Genomic DNA, 20891 nt, shown 5'->3' with positions numbered 1-20891 from the left:
ATTACCAAACCGAGGTACATGTGCACGAGTTGGCAGTGACTCTATACACAGGTGACATAAACAATGTGTCATATAAAAACTGAAAAACAAATGTGTATAATTTCTATTTTATAGAAAGACCAAAGTGCTACATGTACCTTTTTCCCTCCAAACCTAGAATTAGGAACAGGTTTAAAAAATAAACTATATTACAGGTAAACAAAATGTTAWATCATATTACAATAAATCTTTACACAAAGATGCAGTACACTTGAAATTAACTTTGATTGGAATATCCTTCAGTTGCCCTAGTACTCCTATCAACTGAAACCTATTTGATATTTAGCTGGATCTATTACCTATAGCTAGCACAGGTTGATAAAATACTTCTTAATGTAGGGTAAAACTAACACACTACGCTTCAGAATCAAATACTGTAGATCAACACTTGACTTTCTTAAAATGCCTTACAGAACTTTCTACATACTGTTTTATGATTTCAAATTAAAATCCATGTTTAAAACCTTGCTAAGAAAGGAATCAGTTTACATACCTATACATTTACAATTTGAGTTACCAGTAAGTGAAATCCTAATACATAAAACAAACTCTTTGGACACCCAAGGAGCAAGTACTTTAACTTATGTACACCAACCAACTGCCAAAATGTTTATTAAAGTATGTTTGTCCCAGGCAGTGTTTCTCCAATGGCTTCTGACCCTCAGACGTGCATGACCTGCTTTGTCTCAGTAGCAGCAGAATATGCACACAGTACCATGCCACAAAGCCCAACTCCATCACCCTTCTGGTAACAATAACAGTACATTAAATTATAACAAAATGTGTATGCTACATCCAAAGGAATACACAAATGTTGAAAACAATAAGTGCAATTTGCTTCTGCATAGATATCTGAGGTGGAAGGCTGTAAACTGTGTTTGTAATAATATGGGACAAAATGTGAATATGGGGCAGGATGTGTTCTGWGAATTTTTCAATGCTTTCATCTCCAGGGAGAGAGATTAGAAACACAAGCTATTGTCCAATTCAAAATAATTAGAACATGTTTACAGTCTGTGCAAAGAAGTAACAGTACATTTCTTTATAAGTTTTGAAAAGTACTTTCAGTATCTAACATGATTCACTGATGAAGTGTTAAAAAATTCCATTCAGTTGGGGGTTTTGTTTAGCGGTAAAACAGCATTAACACCATCAGATATCAATATCAACAATATCAATATTATTTTTGATGAGAAAAGCTTCAAAGGCTTCTGCACAATAAATTACAAAAAGTTACAGATTCCAATTTCTCTGCACCTTCAACGCAGAAAACACTCATTAAATGCCTCCACCTTTCTCTTGCTAGAGTATACAACACATACAACACTTTTTATAGTGCAAAATCAACAGAGTTATGGTCTTTAATAAGGTTATTCAATACAAAATAACTTCAATGAACTGCTACCAGTATGGTTAATCGGCTACATGTTGTTAAATCATTTYCCTATCAACCTGTAATTGAAAATAGACAAATAAAAAAATCACAGGTGGTTGTTTTGTGTGAATCCATGGACAAAAAATAAAATTAGGTAATAGGATTTTTCCTACCTATAGTAAAATTGTCTAGTATTAGCATACTTCTGGGTAAAAACTATCTTAGTGACTGTTAGYGAGCCTGGCCCAGGTCTGTTTGTGCTCTCTTGCCAACTCCTATCGTCAGTGTCAAGCCAGAAAGCACATACAGTAGGATGAGGCTAACTGTTAGCTACTAAAGCTGTACTTACACAGGAAGCACAATTCTGATCTTTTGCCCAATTACTGGCAAAAAATCKGATTGGTCAAAGGACCAATTAGTGGCAAACAAAATCAGAATTGGGCTGAATGTCTAAACACAGCCTAAGTAGTGTTGAGGTCCTGTCAGAGTACCAAGGTTCTGGAGGCACAGCCAGGTGTCTGGGAGCTGAGGAACTGTCTGGCCTGCTCAGCTACGATCATCTGATCATCAGTCTTCCCAAATACCACAGCATCCCACTCACAGTTGTCGTCTCTCCTCGGTGCGATGGTGAGGSTGTGGTGGGTCAGGTAACAGCATGGCTCCTCTCTCCCTGGTCCTACTCCAGGGGCTGGCGAGTACACCAGCTCCTCACAGCCCAGCATGGACGACCTCAGGGGGGCGCTGGTCAGCAGGCTCTCCCCATGGATCTGAGACAATGTGAGAGACCTTTAAAGTACTGTCTCATTCKTCAATGCTCTCTTAATTGTCCTTCACTCCCACCGTGGTTTGCCATCCTCATCTACAATAGTCTGTATGAATCTCATTTTCAGTGCTTCTGATGGCAACTTGAAAAGTGATATCTCACCTGTGCATTGTTGAAGTCTTCTTGGAAATAGAGTTGAGCACTGTGGCAGTCCTTATTCCAGGGTTCCGCAGCCAGGGATTTCCTAACACTCCTGGACGATGGAGCAACCTGGGTTACAAAACATGGAATGGATAAGACTGTAAAAAAAACTTTAATTCCATCTATGTTTAATACTAATATATTTATTGAACGGCACTTTGAAGTCTTTATCACGCAGGTTCTGGTCTATTTGTTCTGTTTAGTCATTATCGTTTGTTGTTAGTTAAATGTGTCTTAAGCACCGCTATAGCCCTGACATAATTGCCAGGAGGTGACAAATAAAGTTGTTTGAATGGAATTGAATTACTTCATAATTACTGTGTACAAATCTCTATGGATGAATATGAGCTTCAGATACCTCATGTTTCCAGGATGAGCAGAAGTCAGCCTGTGTTTCTGCATGAATTAACATATCAACCTTGTTTTCCACTCTAAGCACCTCTTCCTCCAGGTAGGCCAGGGACTGGGGCTGCTGCATCTAACAGAACACACACACGGACACACACACACATCCCTCAGGAAGAGTTACATAATACAACATCCCCTCACACACCAAATACAAAACAGATAATACAGACATGACTTATAAACATGTTATTCCTGTGTTATAAATATACCATCATTTTCAGCTGGGCCTGCATCTTCTCTTGGGTGGCCGTGACAGTCTTGAATGGTGTTGGAGTTAGTGGCATGGGAAACATGATGGCTTTACGAACCTTGGGGGTCCTGAACCTTGTAAAACAGTCAGACAGTACATGCATGTGAGAAAGYGTCTATTGGTGTAGGAGTGAAATATTAACACAGAACTGTTCTAGAAAACTCACTTACCCAGCATTCTCCTTCTGATACTTGGTTGTTAACTCCTTCTGGAGGGGGGTGGTGTTGGCACGTTGGTGACCGCACACTGGGGTGGACGTCAGAGCTGGGTTTTCTAGAGTCAAATCCTCAACTCCAGACACGTTGAAAAACTACAGAGAAATACAGGGTAGTGTTTGTACCATATACTTATATCATATATCACAAATATACTCTATGGCAGGGGTCGGAAACAGGAGGCCCAAAACCAGCACGCAAGTGATTTTCTTCGACCCCCAACGTTTTTAGCCCAACGTTTTTAGAGGATTTTAGATTTTWGTTAAAAAATTCTGCTAAAAATGAGCTTAATTTAGGAAATCTGTTTACCAATTTACCAATCAAGGTATGAAAATGGTCATTTTCAAATCTATTTCTGGGCTTAGTTGTGGTATATTTGCAGTGTACAAATTATTAGAATTATGTTCCGGACCCCCAACCATCCGCTCCGACCAAAAATCGGGGTGTTGTTGAATCTAGCTGCTTACCCCTGCTCTACTGTATGCAGGCTATTTGACAATCAAATTGTATTTGTCACATGCGCCAAATACAACAGGTGTATTCACCTTACCATGAAATGCTTACTTACAAGCCCTTAACCAACAATGCAGTTAAGAGAAATAAGAGTTAAGAAAATATTTACAAAATAAAAAAGTAACAATAACAAGGCTAAATACAGTGGGTACCGGTACCAAGTCAATGTGCGGGGGTACAGGTTAGTCGAGGTAATATGTACATGTAGCTAGGGGTAAAGTGACAATGCATAGATAATAAACAGCTGAAGAAAAATGCAAATAGTCCRGGTAGACATTTGATTAGCTGTTCTGCAGTCTTATGGCTTGGGGGTAAAAGCAGTTAAGAAGCCTTTTGAACATAGACTTGGCGCTCCGGGTGGCTGGAGTCTTTGGCCATTTTTAAGGCCTTCCTCTGACACCGCCTGGTATAGAGGTCCTGGATGGCATGAAGCTTGGCCCCAGCGATGTACTGTGCCGTACGCACTACCCTCTGTAGCACCTTGCGGTTGGAGTCCGAGCAGTTGACATACCAGGCGGTGATGCAATCAGTCAAGATGCTCTTGATGGTGCAGTTGTTTAACTTTTTGCGGATCTGAGGACCCATGCCAAATCTTTTCAGTCTCCTGAGGGGGAATAGGCGTTGTTGTGCCCTCTTCACGACTATCTTGGTGTGTTTGGACCATGATAGTTTGTTGGTGATGTAGACACCAAGGAACTTGTAGCTCTCAACTTGCTCCACTACAGCCCCGTCGATGAGAATGGGGGCATACTCGGCCCTCCTTTTCCTGTAGTCCACGATCATCTCCTTTGTCTTGATCACGTTGGGGGAGAGGTTGTGGTCCTGGCACCCCACTCCCTATAGGCTGTCTCATCATTGTGGGTGATCAGGCCTACCACCGTTGTGTTAACGGCAAACTTAATGATGGTGTTGGAGTCTTGCTTGGCCCCCATGTTGAGGATCAATGTGGCAGATGTGTTGTTGYCTACCCTTACCACCTGGGGGTGGCCTGTTACAAAGTCCAGGATCCAGTTGCAGAGGGAAGTGTTTATTCCCAGGGTCCTTAGTTGAGTGAAGAGCTCTGAGCGCACTMTGGTGTTGAACGCTGAGCTGTAGTCAATGAACAGCATTCGCACRTAGGTGTTCCYTTTGTCCAGGTGTAAAAGGGCAGTGTGGAGTGCAATAGAGATTTTGTCATCTGTGGATCTGTCGGTGCCGTATGCAAATTAGAGTGGGTCTAGTGTTTCTGGGATGATGGTGTTGATGTGAGCCATGACCAGCCTTTCAAAGCAATTCATGTGCTACGGTTCGATAGTCATTTAGGCAGGTTATCTTGGTGTTCTTGGGCACAGGGACTATGGTGGTCTGCTTGAAACATGTAAGTATTACAGACTCTGTCAGGGACAGGTTGAAAATGTCAGTGAAGACACTTGCAAGTTGGTCAGCGCATGCTCTAGTACACGTCCTTGTAATCCGTCTTGCCCTGCGGCCTTGTGAATGTTGACCTGTTTAAAGGTCTTACAAAACAATGTATAGCATAAATCATAGATCAGTGGTTTGCATAATTACTTGATGGTATTATATTATACGTTACCTAGTCAGGACATCCTACCTGGGAGGGAGAGAATGGCAGTGCTTTGACATGAGTGATGCTAGGTGAGGTGGTGCTGTTGTTCAAAAAGGAGGTACTGTGACACTGACTGGCAGGGTACTGCTCCCCCCTCTCCCTCCTCTTCAGGATGGAGGGAGGTGTGCTCAGCTTAGTCACGGTGGGTGAAGAGGCAGGCATCAGTTCAGTGTATTTCTCACTCAGGTCCATTATGACTGAGTCCTCAAAATGGTAGCTAGCTCCTTCTGGCATCCCCWCTTGAGAGACAGACAACATCACTTCCTGTTTCAGGGGCGAGCTCATTTCCTTCAAGCTGAAACTGGTCACCTCGCTCCAAGCCACTGGGTCCTACAGGGTCAAATAAGAATTAATGTTTTGACAAGATTATTATAACACAAGGACTATGCTTAATTGTATTTGGATTGTTAACCAGAAGTACACAACTTAACAGTTATCTGCATGTTCAATAACCTTAATCTATGAATATGACAAACTTGACAGGATGAAAAAACTGAGCCAGTGCTTTGTTTGAAAATAAACATGAGACAGGAGGAAAAAGAGCAGAAATAACATCACAGACTTAAATAGACAACATTTTGTAGTATTATATTGTATCTATGTGCCATACTGAGTCAGCCACAACAGGGAGACAGGAAGAGCAACACCATATAAATAGAATGACTATAATTTTCATTTTACTATTTTTTTTTTTTTAAACGTCAAAATAAATAAAACCCACCATAATTCCTCTTGGATCACTAAGATCAGGATCTGTTTTTATCGATTTCATAATGATTGTTATGTTTATTGATCAGATATGATGCATTTTACCACAATATCAACAAATACCAATGCAAAAATTCTCATTAAAGCAAGTCTTTGAAGTCCCCAAAAAGTTAAACAAATCAATTTCTAATATTTTTTCTAATAAAAAGGCCTGACACTGAAAACAAATATATTTAGAATGTAATTATTAAAATGTATTTTGGAATTTTTCCACAACACATAACCTTTTCTGAATCTAGTTTTTTTTGTCATAACTCGTTTTTTTTTAGGTACGCATATTTGGATAAAGTACAAAAGTCACAGATTAAGCCAAAATTTCTAAAGTATACACTTTCTTTATCCTAATATTTWCTAAATATTGGTCCATTACRGTAATAATAAACAGGTTTCAGAAATGAGAATGCATGTTTTGGTAATGAGTGTTTCATTAGTTTTCGTCATTGAAAAACTGTACCGAGCTCTATTAGAGATAAATCAACCCAATAAATCATCACACTGTGTCATTTGTCAATCCCAAATGACTAGCATAAAACTAAAATCCCTGAAAACGCAATTGACTAAAGACCCATTATATTAGCATAAGTACACTGAACAAAAATATATAGAACTCAACAGGTAAAGTGTTAGTCCCATGTTTCATGAGCTGAACTAAAATATCCTTGAAATGTTCCACTGCACAAAAAGCATATCTCTCAAATTTTGTGCAAAAATCAAATTAAAAAAATCGAATCAAATTTTATATTTGTCACATACACATGTTTAGCAGATGTTATTGCGGGTGTAGCGAAATGCTTGTGTTTCAAGCTCCAACAGTGCAGTAATATCTAACAGTTAATATCTAACAATTTCACAACAATACACACAAATCTAAAATAAAGGAATAGAATTAAGAATATATAAATATTTGGATGAGCAATGTCAGAGCGGCATAGAGAATACAGTAGGATAGGATAGAATACAGTATATACATATGAATTGAGTAATGCAAAATATGTAAACATTATTAAAGTGACTAGGTGTTCCATTTTTAAAGTGGCCAGTGATTTCAAGTCTATGTCTATAGGGCAGCAGACTCTAATGTGCTAGTGATGGCAATCTGGTTTCAGAGCTGGTCAAGGGTGCACCTCAGCCACGCTCAAGGCCCTAAACGATATCATAACCGCCATCGATAAGAGACAATACTGTGCAGCCCATATTCATCAACCTGGCTAAGGCTTTCGACTCTGTCAATCACCACATTCTTATCGGCAGACTCACAGCCTTGGTTTCTCAAATGACTGCCTCACCTGGTTCACCAACTACTTCTCTGATAGAGTTCAGTGTGTCAAATCGGAGGCCCTGTTGTCCGGGCCTCTACGAGTCTCTATGGGGGTGCCACAGGGTTCAATTCGACTCTCTTCTCTGTATACATCAATGATGTCGCTCTTGCTGCTGGTGATTCTCTGATCCACCTACGCCAGACGACACCATTCTGTATACTTCTGGCCCTTCTTTGGACACTGTGTTAACTAACCTCCAGACGAGATTCAATGCATACACCTCTCCTTCCGTTGCCTAAAAAACTGCTCTTAAATGCAAGTAAAACTAAATGCATGCTCTTCAACGGTCGCTGCCCCGCCATCCAGCATCACTACTCTGGACGGTTCTACTTAGAATATGTGGACAACTACAAAAACCTGGTGTCTGGTTAGACTGTAAACTCTCCTTCCAGACTCACATTAAGCATCTCAAATCCAAATTTAAATCTAAAATCGGCTTCCTATTTCGCAACAAAGCATCCTTCACTCATGCTGCCAAACATACCCTCGAAAAACTGACCATCCGACCAATCTTCGACAATGTCATTAACAAATAGCCTCCAACACTCTGATCAACAAATTGGATGCAGTCTATCACAGTGCCATCCCGTTTTGTCACCAAAGCCCATATACTACCCACCAACTGGACCTGTACGCTCTCGTTGACTGGCCCTCGCTTCATACTCGTCGCCAAACCCACTGGCTCCAGGTCATCTACAAGTCCTCTGCTAGGTGAAAGCCCCGCCTTATCTCAGCTCACTGGTCACCATTGCAGCACCCACCCGTAGCACGCGCTCCAGCAAGTATATCTCACTGGTCACTCCCAAAGCCAATTCCTCCTTTGGCCGCCTCTCCTTCCAGTTCTCTGAGGCCAATGACTGGAACGAACTGCAAAAATCACTGAAGCTGGAAACTCATATCTCCCTAACTAGCTTTAAGTACCAGCTGTCAGAGCAGCTCACAGATCACTGCACCTGTACATAGCCCATCTGTAATATAGCCCATCCAACTACCTCATCCCCATACTGTATTTATTTATCTTGCTCCTTTGCACCCCAGTATCTCTACTTGCACATTCATCTTCTGCACATCAATCACTCCAGTGTTTAATTGGTATATTGTAATTACTTCGCCAACATGGCCTATTTATTGCCTTACCTCCCTTATCTTTCCTCAATTGCACACAATGTATATATATTGTTTTCTACTGTATGTTTGTTTATTCCATGCGTAACTCTGTGTTGTTGTATGTTTCGAACTGCTTTGCTTTATTCTTGGCCAGGTCGCAGTTGTAAATGAGAACTTGTTCTCAACTAGCCTACCTGGTTAAATAAAGGTTAAATAAAAAAAATAAAAGACATTCAATGAACTTGTGCTCATCTAAAGGACTACTCCTCTAGATAATGCATCATTAACTTGAAAAAAGTTTATGGTAATGAGAAACATGTCCACAGACACTGTTTTTACATAATGAATATTATAGTAAAATGTAAACTTCACCTAGTATTAAAAAAAAATCTGATTAATGGACAAACTACAGCAACATATTTAGTTTTGTATTCAAATAAGTTGGGTTTTTCTAAAGTAAAATTGTATAAAATGCCCCGAGGATGTAATACGGATGCTTTTTGGCAATAAGAWTTTGGGCTGAAAATGTACAAAATTCAGACGAAAATGTCAAATGTATTTAAAATGAGACACAGTGCCATAAACTAGGCAACATAGTCTTCAGAATGATAGTTGATTGTTGCAGATGGATCATGGTTTTTCTAACAAATTTTGCTACTTCATGGTTAAAAGTGCTTTCATGAGAATCACCCAACTGACCGAGTCTATGAGCTCCAGAGTCTCTGCGAACTCGGGGATGGTTTGTAGGGAGGAGAGGACAGCGCTTGCCTCCACGGCCAGGAACCTGCTGGGAGACACAGGAGTGTAGACAGCCGAACCACGGCCCTCCATACTCTGGTTCCCCAAGCTGCTCAGGGTCGTGTTGGTCAGACCGTCGTCTGTCAGGCTGCTGGACCAGCTGGAGTAGTGGCCTTCTGTGTTCTGTGGAGATGGAGAAGGGGGGGGGGCCAGAGAAAGGTTAGCTTTGGTCCAGTTCGAGCGAATGGCTAACCGGGGGTGAACGGCTAGCTAACCGGGAGTGAACGGCTAGCTAACCGGAGGAGAGCTTGGGGATGGGAAGCCGGTGGGGAGGGTGGTAGGGTGGAGTTCTAGAACATACTACACTACTAACTACACATACGTGTTCCTTCTCACACATCCTTCTTACACAAGGCTTGTCGTCTCCTGACTTCGCTCTCGGCTGTCATAAGGAGCAGCTCGAGTTCCTTAATTCTCTGCTCTTTGTTGGAGGAGCCATCAGTGAACGACTGCTGGGGTACACGCAGCCCAGGAGATAGGAAAAACACCTGATTTATAAGTCTTATTCATCTCTTATCTTACATTGGATGCTGAATTACAGAGGAGGAACTACTAYACATTGGTGGGAGGGAAGGAGTTCACTTGCAACATGGTTGAGCTAAGCTGATTGAGTGCAGAGAGCGGATACTCACCGGGACAAAGAAAGAGGTTTCAGGAACACTGTCCATGTACTGGCCATTCAACAAGCCAAGGGAATATCCTGAAATCTGCCAAAACACACATTCACAACACAAACATTGTAATAGAATGAACAAACCGTTTGGGACTGATTTCATCCTGATTTCACTGATTTTCAGTCGATTTTAGTGAAATTTGATTTTCAATTCAGAATGATATTAGGCTATTCTTCAGCCTAGTTGCTTGTGCTGATTGGTAAATCTGTGCTCACCTTTGTAGGGATAGTCATGAAATAGTGATTCTGTCTCCGCCAGGAGGAGCCGGAAGACTTGGTTCTTTTCTTGATGGAAGCCTTGGTCTTGTGCACCCGAGTCGGGACGTCCTGCAGATAGCCCTCATGCTCCACCTTCCTAAGCATGGTCGAGTTCCAGTGATTCTTTATAGAGTTATCTGTCCTATGGGGGGRATTCAGACCAAAGAAATGGAATTAGAACAATATTATGTTCTATATTGTMAACACTATATTTGTTGTTATTTGTTATATATCCCTGCGATTCAGACAAACAAAATATTTGATTAATMTCATGAGATTTCTACATATAAAGTCTGATGCCATGAGACAGATACTGCGCCCAAAATATCACGCTATTCCCTACATTGTGCACTACTTTTGACCAGATCCCTATGGGCCCTCGTCAAAAGTAGTGAACTATATAGAGAATAGGGTGCCATTTGGRACGCAAACYGAGTGTTTTAGCCTGTGATAACAGTGTTATGGCTTGTTATAAAAGTGTTATTACCTGCCAGGCAGCAGCTTGGCTATCTCAGCCCAGCGGTTCCCGATACGTTTGTGAGCAGCGTATATGATCCGATCCTCCTCCTGAGTCCAGCACGACTTCTTCACCTCAGGGTTAAGGTGGTTGTGCCAGCGCTCCCGGCACTGCTTGCCGATACGCCCGTGCAGATGCTTGGCAATGATGGACCAGCGCTTGGGGCCATACCTGTGCACCAACTCGATGACCTGTGCACAGATACATTRACACACAGCAAGATTAAGAATTTGTGAACGTGTGATACATACACACTACATGGACAAAAGTATGTGGACATGCCTTCCAATTTGTGGATTCAGATCTTTCAGCCACACCTGTTGCTGAAAGGTGTATAAAATTGAGCACACCGCCATGCAATCTCCATAGACAAACATTGGCAGTAGAATGGCCTTACTGAAGTGCTCAGTGACTTTCAACATGGCACCATCATAGGATGCCACCTTTCCAACAAGTCAGTTCGTCARATTTCTGCCCTGCTAGAGCTGCCCCAGTCAATTGTAAGTGCTGTTATTGTGAAGTGGAAACGTACAGGAGCAACAACGGCTGAGCCGCGAAGTGGTAGGCCACACAAGCTCACAGAAAGGGACCGCCACTGCTGAAGCGTGTAAAAATTGTCCTCAGTTGCAAAACTCACTACCAAGTTTCAAACTACYTCTGGAAGCAACTTCAGCACAATAACTGTTCATCGGGAGCTTCATGAAATGGGTTTCCATGGCCGAGCAGCCACGAACAAGCCTAAGATCACCATGCGCAATGCCAAGCGTCGGATGGAGTGGTGTAAAGCTTGCCACCATTGGACTCTGGAGCAGTGGAAACACGTTCTCTGTAGTGATGAAACACACTTCACCATCTGTTTGGTGGAGGAGGAATAATAGTCTGGGGCTGTTTTTCATTGTTTGGGCTAGGCTCCTCAGTTCCAGTGAAGGGAAATCTTAATGCTACAGCATACAATGACATTCTACACGATTCTGTGCTTCCAACTTTGTGGCAACAGTTTGGGGAAGGCCTTTTCCTGTTTCAGCATGACAATTCCCCCGTGCACAAAGCAAGGTTAATCCAGAAATGKTTTATTGAGATCGGTGTGGAAGAACTTGACTGGCCTGCACAGAGCCCTGACCTCAACCCCATCAAACACCTTTAGGATGAATTGGAACGCAGACTGCGAGCTAGGCCTAATTGCCCAAAATCAGTTCCCGACCTCACTAATGTTTGACGAGCAGGTGTCCACATACTTTTGGTCATGTAGTGTACTTGGTAGACATACTTTTGGTCATGTAGTGTACTTGGTAGACAGAAAACTGAATAGAAACTGTCTTCACCCTCTCATCCTCCTCCTTGGTCCATGGCCCTTTCACCAGCTCTGGGTTGAGCACCTTTTGCCATCGGTGCTGACACTGAGACTCAGACCTTTTCTGTCAGAATTAATAAATGCAAAAAAAGGAGGAAAACATCAGTCCTATATACGGGTACACAAGGGACAAAGATGTCAGAGTTGGGCATATTTTGTGTGGGTGACACTTACCTTGAAATTATCTGCGATCACATTCCAATCATCTGCTCCGTGTTCATCCACAAGCCTCTTCAGCCTCTCATCCTTGTGATCACAAGGGAGAAACAKATTAAATATTATTTTCTTGGGAGTTGAATCAGCTACCACAGAAGACAACTCAGTCAGGAAATGACTTACCTCTTCCCTCGACCACTTGACTTTCTGCAAAGACTTCTTGGGACATTTCACCTCAATGCAGTCATGGTCATCCCCRACATCACTGAGAAAGGAAGGACTAATAAGGTTAATATACAAGAGAGGAGAGGAGAATAATGTTTACAGGCCTTTCTAGGGAGTTTTTCCTAGACACCGTGCTTCTACACCTGCATTGCTTGCTGTTTGGGGTTTTAGGCTGGGTTTCTGTACAGCACTTTGAGATATCAGCTGATGTAAGAAGGGCTATATAAATAAATTTGATTTTGATTTGATTTGACAGTGAACAGACATCCCCTCAAACTTACCAAAGGTATCGACGTCTTCTGCTGCCGCTGCTAGCCATACTGTATCCTGTTCAAATTGTTTTTGTTATGCAGCAACCTTATTGACAAACTATGGAGAAAGCATACAACAAGCAACAGATTCTGATTAAATGTAGTTTGCTGAAATAATAGAATAGATAAAATAGGTATGAAGGGCTTGCAGACTATTACGGATTACAAAGGTGGACCCAGCCTTGAGTTGYCCAGTGACGCAGACCTCCCAGACTAGCTAAATGCCTTCTATGCTTGCTTCGAGGTAAACAACACTGAGTCGTACATGAAAGCCCCTGCTGTTCTGGACRAATGTGTGATCTCACTCACGTCAGCCACGGAGAGCAAGACTTTTAAACAAGTCAACACTCGCAAGGCTGCTGGGCCAGACGGAATACCAGGGCGCGTTCTCAGAGCATGCACAGACCAGCTTCACAGACATTTTCAACCTCTCCTTGTCCCAGTCTGTAATCCCAACATGTTTCAAGCTGACCACCATTGTTCCTGTTCCAAATAACTCTAAGGTAACCTGCCTAAATGACTATCATCTGTAAATGACTTACATCTGTAATCATGTGTGCTTTTGAAAGGCTGGTCATGGCAYATAAACACCATCAGATACCATGGACCYACTCCAATTCGCATACCGCCCCAACAGATCAACAGATGACGCAATCTCAATTGCACTTCACACTGCTCTCTCCCACCTGGACAAGAGGAATACCTATGTAAAGAATGCTGTTCATTGAATACAGCTCAGTGTCAACACCATAATCCTTCCACACTCATCACCCAAGCTTAGGACCCTGGGACTGAATACCTCCCTCTGCAACTGGATTCTGGACTTTCTGATGGGCCGCCCCCAGGTGTTGAGGGTAGGCAACAACACCTCTGCCACACTGATCCTCAACACAGGGCCCCCCTGGGGTGTGWGCTTAGTCCCTCCTGTACTACCTGTTCACCCACGCCTGCGTGGCTACGCACAACTCTGTGGCATATTGTATCAGAGGCCACGTGACCGCTTAGGGGACGCACAGCCCACGCAGAAGGGTAGGAGAGCGGGAGATCTCAGCTCAATGCACAATACTTGTACGACTTCAGTTAACTTGAATGAAGAAGGACTTGTGTTTTAAGGAACAGTTGTTTTCTTTAGTATTTCTTAGACAGGAGGATACAACATGGTACCAGGAGTGACACAACTCACCTTTGACTCCTCCATCATCAAGTTTTGGTCGGAAATGCTGAACGGCGCCAGGAGGCTTCACGTCAAATAGCTAACTTTAGCTATATAGCCACTGGGCTAACAAGAGTGATGTAAAAATAACCACGCCGGAGCTAACGGAACGTGCAGTGCACGTAGCTAGTCATTTTGCAGTGCTAGCTGGCTAACGACATTGAGGCGCTAAAGCCTCCAACAGAACTGAAACTTCACAGCAACGTTGAAGATCAATGGAATCGGTTCAAGCACTGTTTCACCCTCTGGCGGCGATAGGAGCGGTTGATAAAGACGTCGCACAAATGGTCGCCCGGTTTCTCACAGTAGGTTGCTCGGACGCTACTGATGTCTACAACAGCTTTCAGCTACCGGATGAAGAGCAAGCAGATTATGAACTGGTATTAGCCAACTTTCAGACTTTTTGTAATGCCAGAAGAAACAAGACATTTGAGAGGTATGTTTTCAACAGTAGATGTCAGAATGAAACAGACTGTTGTATGGACTTGAAACTGAAATGTCAGTCGTGTAATTTTGGTCAAATTGCAGACTTGCTGATACGAGATAGAATTGTCATAGAAAAGTTACTTGGTGAGAATGAATTGACACAAGAAAGAGCAACACAAATGTGTCAAGCTAGCAAGGTGACTCAGTCACATTAGGTCAATTGACAGTGTTGTTCTTAGTGACACAGTATGCAAAGTGAAGTATGTTAGCAAAGGAAGAGCTATAGATAAACGGCTAACTTCAAAGGACAGCACCGACAGCAGTCAGCAGCACACTTCAGGGAACCAGCACTCGTGCAGAAACTACAGAGGAGAGCACAGACCTCGCCAGTGCCCAGCATATAGAAAAGAGTGTTACAACTGTGGCATGAAAAAGCACTTCACACTCAAATACAGGCAGCCTAGACAACAAAATACAGTACACTGTGTCAACGAGGACTAGGAAACAGCAGTGACAATGAGTACAGTGAGGAGTCTTTGGGTGACACCTTTGTGAGAACAGTCGCACTTGCAGGACCAGACAAGGACTGGACTGCTACCTACAAGACTAATGGAACTGACATTGTGTTCAAACTTAACACTGGAGCACAGGTCGACATAATTCCAGAGACTGAATTGTTAATTGTTACTGTTTCAGGTAAAACCAGTGGTGAACACAAAACAAATGATAAGACTGAACGCTTATAGTGGTGAAGCAATTGCCACTTCAGGGTCATGCACATTGGTGCTGTAGTTAGACGCTAAATCTCACAAGGTTCCGTTTGTCATAGTAAAGGGAGAAAAAACAGCCATCATTGGGTTAAAGTCATGTAACTTACTGGATCTGGTGAAACGGTTTCATACAGTGAATGGTTAAATTACTAATATTGAGGACGCATATGCTGATGTTTTTCGGGGAAAACTCATGGTGCAACACAAAATCGAGTTAGAGCAGCCAAATAGACCAGTGATCCATGCACTTAGGAAGGTACCATTATCACTAAGAGACCAGCTAAAAGCAGAGCTACTGAGGCTAGAGTCCTTAGATATCCGAGACAAAGTAGAAGAGCCTACTGAATGGGTCGAATGGGTCCACTCACTAGTAATAGTGGAGAGGAAAGACGGCTCGCTTAGACTGTGTATGGATCCAAAAGAGCTAAACAAGTATGTAAAAAGGGAACACTTTTAGCTGCCTACCAGAGGGGAGATATTTGGGGACATAGTAGGTGCTAAATAATTCTCAAAGCTAGATACCTCCTTGGGGTTTTGGAAAATCAGTCTAGACAAGGCTTTGTACTTTCAATACTCATTTTGGTAGGTATTCATTTAAAAGACTCCCGTTTGGTCTCACTTCAGCACCAAAAGTCTTTCATAGGACAGTTCAACAGATATTTGAGTGTGCCAGGCACAAAAATGTACATTGATGATGTCCTAATATGGGGTCAGATTCTTGAAGAGCACAACACAAGTGTGCTTATCTATGGTAAAACAGTGTGGGCCGAAACAGATCTATTGCAAAGAAAAGTCTAAAATACACACCACCAAGGATACAGAGACTGTTTCTAAAACTTCAGAAATATGACTTGCAACTTGAGTACAGACCAGGAAAATAATTGTTAGTGGGCACATTGTCCATAGCTTTTGACAGCTCAGAACCAAACCAGATATATGAGCAGGACGAGACCATACATGTAAACCTTCAGAATGAGTTGCCCAGTCTCATAGATGAAATGTGGACAGTTATTTCACGTGCTACTGAAGATGAATGTTTGTAAAAGGGTATTCAAGTCAAAACATGTGGGTGGTCTGTACAAGGTATACCATAACCTTATGGTCTATACAGGGATGAGCTATCTGTACTTGATGGAATTCTGTTTAAGGGTTGAGGTATTGTGATTAGAGGTCGACCGATTATGATTTTTCAACGCCGATACCGATTATTGGAGGACCAAAAAAAGCAGATACCGATTAATCGGACGATTTTTTAAATGTATTTGTAATAAACAACAACACTGAATGAACACTTATTTTAACTTAATATAATACATTAATAAAATCAATTTAGCCTCAAATAAATAATGAAACATGTTCAATTTGGTTTAAATAATGCAAAAACAAAGTGTTGGAGAAGAAAGTAAAAGTGCAATATGTGCCATGTAAGAAAGCTAACGTTTAAGTTCCTTGCTCAGAACATGAGAACATATGAAAGCTGGTGGTTCCTTTTAACATGAGTTTTCAATATTCCCAGGTAAGAAGTTTTAGGTTGTAGTTATTATAGGAATTATAAGACTATTTCTCTCTATACCATTTGTATTTCATTAACCTTTGACTATTGGATGTTCTTATAGGCACTTTAGTATTGCCAGTGTAACAGTATAGCTTCCATCCCTCTCCTCGCTCCTACCTGGGCTCGAACCAGGAACACAACAACAACAGCCACCCTCGAAGCAGCGTTACCCATGCAGAGCAAGGTGAATAACTACTCCAAGTCTCAGAGCGAGTGACGTTTGAAACGCTATTAGCGCGCATCCCGCTAACTAGCTAGCCATTTCCCATCGGTTACACCAGCCATATCTCGGGAGTTGATAGGCTTGAAGCATAGCGAAGACCTTCTGGCAAAACGCAGGAAAGTGCTGTTTGAATGAATGCTTACGAGCCTGCTGCTGCCTACCACCGCTCAGTCAGACTGCTCTATCAAATCATAGACTTAGTTATAACATAATAACACACAGAAATACGAGCCTTAGGTCATTAATATGGTCGAGTCCGGAAACTATCATCTCGAAAACAAGACGTTTATTCTTTCAGTGAAATACGGAACCGTTCCGTATTTTATCTAACGGGTGGCATCCATAAGGTCTAAATATTCCTGTTACATTGCACAACCTTCAATGTTATGTCATAATTATGTAAATCTGGCAAATTAGGCGGCCCAAAACTGTTGCATATACACTGACTCTGCATGCAATGAACGCAAGAGAAGTGACCAATTTCACCTGGTTAATATTGCCTGCTAACCTGGATTTCTTTTAGCTAAATATGCAGGTTTAAAAATATATACTTCTGTGTATTGACTTTAAGAAAGGCATTGATGTTTATGGTTAGGTACACTTGGAGCAACGATACGCATCGATTATATGCAACGCAGGACACGCTAGATAAACTAGTAACATCATCAACCATGTGTAGTTAACTAGTGATTATGATTGATTTATTGTTTTTTTATAAGAAGTTTAATGCTAGCAGCAATTTACCTTGGCTTCTTACTGCATTCGCGTAACAGGCAGGCTCCTCGTGGAGTGCAATGTAATCAGGTGGTTAGAGCGTTGGACTAGTTAACTGTAAGCTCGCAAGATTGAATCCCCCGAGCTGACAAGGTAAAAATCTGTCATTCTGCCCCTGAACGAGGCCAGTTAACCCACCGTTCCTAGGCCGTCATTGAAAATAAGAATGTGTTCTTAACTGACTTGCCTAGTTAAATAAAGATGAAATAAAGGTGTACAAAAATACCGATTTCCGATTGTTATGAAAACTTGAAATCGGCCCCAATTAATCGGCACATTCGATTAATCGGTAGACCTCTAATTGTGATACCAAGTGTGTTACTAAGAAAAACATGTTGAGTCAAAATACACAAAGGCCATCTAGGGATAGAAAAGTCATAACGACATGCAAAAGCAGTGTTATTCTGGCCCAAGATGAATGCTGATATAGAGCARCCAGTTTGTGAAACATGCCATAAATAGCAGTCAAAACAGAGCAGAGCCAATGTGGGTTGAGGAAAAAGAGGTAATGAGACCATGGGGCAAAGTAGGAATAGATCTCTTTTCTCTTGAAGGCAAGAACTATGTTCTACTGATGGACTATTACTCTCATTACCCAGAGAGCTTTGCTGAAGGACATTCCTGCTAGTCAGGTGTTAACTCACATTAAGTCCTTCTTTGCTCGTCATAGGGGAGCAGAGGTAGTCCATACGGACAACGCATGAGTTCAACTTTCAGTGATTTTGCTAAACTGTACAGGTTCAAGCATGTCACATCCAACMCACTGTGCCCACAGTCTAATGGGTTAGTCGAGTACGGTGTCAAAACAATGAAACYACTGCTTAAGAAAGATATGTATCTAGCTTTGCTAAACTACAGGGCTACTCCACTAAAACATGGTCCGTCTCCCCGGCAGAGCTGTTGTTCAACAGGAAACTCAAAACTAGGTTGCCAGTACTCCTAGAAACAGAMAGGATGACAAGGTTATTCTTAACAAACAGAGGGAAAAGAGTGAATAGAAAAGGTACTCTTGACACAGGGTCCAAGGTGCTCAGTGCACTCAGTCCAAATTTATAGAGAATTGTTATTGTAATTGTTTTATCAAGTTTGCTGACGACACAATRGTGGTAGGCCTGATCACCGACAGCGATGAGACAGCTTATAGGGAGGACAGAGACCTGTCAATGTGGTGCCAGGACAACAACCTCTCCCTCAACATCAGCTAGACCAAGAAGCTAATTGTGGACTAGAGAAAACACGGGGGCGAGCACGCCCCCATCCACATCGATGGGGCTGTAGTGGACYGGGTCGAGAGCTAACATGGTCCTCTCGCACAGTCGTGAAGAAGGCACGACAGCGCCTCATCACCCTCAGGAGGCTGAAAAGATTTGGCATAGGCCCTCAGATCCTCARGAACTTTTACATGTGCACCATCGAAAGCATCCCGACTGGTTGTATCACTGCCTGGTATGGCAACCGCTCTGCAATCGACAGCAAGGCCCTAAAAAAGGGTGGTGCAGACAGCCCAGTGCKTCCCTGGGGGCAAGCTCCCAGCCATCCAAGACATTCAYGCCAAACGGTGTCTGTTAGTGACCCAAAACATTTCCAACGTCTCCACCCACCTGAGCCATGGGCTGTTTTCCTTGCTCCCGTCCAGTAGGYGGTGCTAGAGCATCGGGTCTCGGACCAACAGGCTCCGAGACAGCTTCTTTCCACGGGCCATAAGACTGTTGAATAGTTACTACCCCTGCACTCCCACAGACTACCTGCTCTGTCTCTATGSTCAACGACAGGTCTCTACCACTCAGACACACACCTACACTCTTCTCATTCACGCATACACACTCATGCACCCACATTCACCACAGACTCACACCACATACTCTGGCTCCAATACCCAAGCCAACAAGGTGAAACGTCTCTCGATGTGCCCTTGAGCAAGGCACTTRACCCTAATTTGCTCCAGGGGTRCCGTACTACTTTAGCTGACCCTGTAAAACAACCCATTTCACTGCACCTATCCGGTGTATGTGACAATATACAGTATATATTTTTAAGTGATTACTATTAAGGTTCGCTGATGCTATATTGTTTATTATTATTACCACTAGTCTTTATCCTGCTACCAGCCACTTTCTACCTGTTCTATTATTGATTATTATTATAATTGGTATTTATCCTGCTGCTAGTCACTTTTACCCCTGCTTACATGTGTATACCTACCTCAATCACTCCAGGACCCCTGCACATTGTAATAATGGTACTGGCACTGACCTGAATATAACTGCATGATCGTGCTTCTCTTTGTATTTTACGTGTGTTCTTCTTATCTAACGGTATATTATTAGCTACCTTTATTTCTGCATTGTTGGAAAGAGCTCAMAAGTTAAACATTTCACTGTACTGTTTTACACCTGCTGTATCCTGTGCAYGTGACAATAAAACGTTTACACTTGAAACTAGGTGGCTAGCTAGTAAGAAGCGAACGTCTACAAATTAGCCAACTAATCAGTCTGGCTAGCTAAAACTAGCTATACCTTCTTACGGTTAACGTTAAGTTACTTGGCTGAGCCAGTTAGCTCAAATAACAATTTACAAAACATCCTATGTTTGTTATTCATGTGGTTGAGTTTATGACTGATGATCAAACACTATTCTATATTCTGTTTCCACCTCATGTCTTCATCTTGCTACTCACATCCCATCTCCTTTAGACTTATTTAAATTATCCGTGGTGGTACGGTCTCTTGGGGGACACTTGTTCAGAAATGTCTATCCCGCCGAATCTCGCGCCCACCCCGGTGCAGCGCACGCGGACTCTCTCCTCATTGGTCAGAATCGCAAAGTATCTGTCAAATCAGCGCTGTGAAATGTATCAAATTCATTTTCAGGCAGCTGTGTATTTCAAAAGCCGACGACAACACCTGTATCACTAACAATAGCTTTTGGWCTACAAGTAATTCATGAAAATCTTACAATTACATATGAACAGCCAAAAGCTGTATGCAGATGCAATGTTTTTTATATTTGAAAGTTGATGCAATTCTACCACCTGGTGGACTTTTGTAGTACAACGACAGATAACAGAGAACATTGCA

At 42.3% G+C, this 20891-nt stretch overlaps 1 protein-coding gene across 3 annotated transcripts; it reads right to left on the bottom strand.

Moving 5' to 3' along the window:
* Positions 1–15: 15 nt before the first annotated feature.
* LOC111957016 (myb-related protein A-like) lies at positions 16–20574 on the bottom strand. Of its 3 annotated transcripts, none has more exons than XM_023977723.2 (15): positions 20492–20574; positions 12824–12911; positions 12501–12582; positions 12336–12407; positions 12133–12225; positions 10781–11001; positions 10252–10435; positions 9995–10069; positions 9264–9485; positions 5356–5700; positions 3207–3346; positions 2996–3110; positions 2737–2856; positions 2340–2447; positions 16–2181 (listed from the first exon to the last, which is right to left on the bottom strand). In XM_023977723.2, the coding sequence occupies exons 2-15, from the start codon at positions 12859–12861 to the stop codon at positions 1897–1899; spliced, it is 2100 nt and encodes a 699-aa protein (XP_023833491.1). In that variant the 5' UTR covers positions 12862–12911; positions 20492–20574; the 3' UTR covers positions 16–1896. The 3 variants fall into 3 exon arrangements, with proteins under 3 accessions (XP_023833491.1, XP_023833494.1, XP_023833492.1); XM_023977726.2 differs by having other exon boundaries at positions 12824–12869; positions 20492–20563; XM_023977724.2 differs by having other exon boundaries at positions 19416–20539.
* Positions 20575–20891: the final 317 nt, after the last annotated feature.

Source organism: Salvelinus sp. IW2-2015, linkage group LG32 (assembly GCF_002910315.2).
Source record: "Salvelinus sp. IW2-2015 linkage group LG32, ASM291031v2, whole genome shotgun sequence".
NCBI lineage: Eukaryota > Metazoa > Chordata > Actinopteri > Salmoniformes > Salmonidae > Salvelinus > Salvelinus sp. IW2-2015.
The sequence above is the reverse complement of the archived record's forward strand: the minus strand, read 5'-3'. Positions and strand labels throughout refer to the sequence as shown.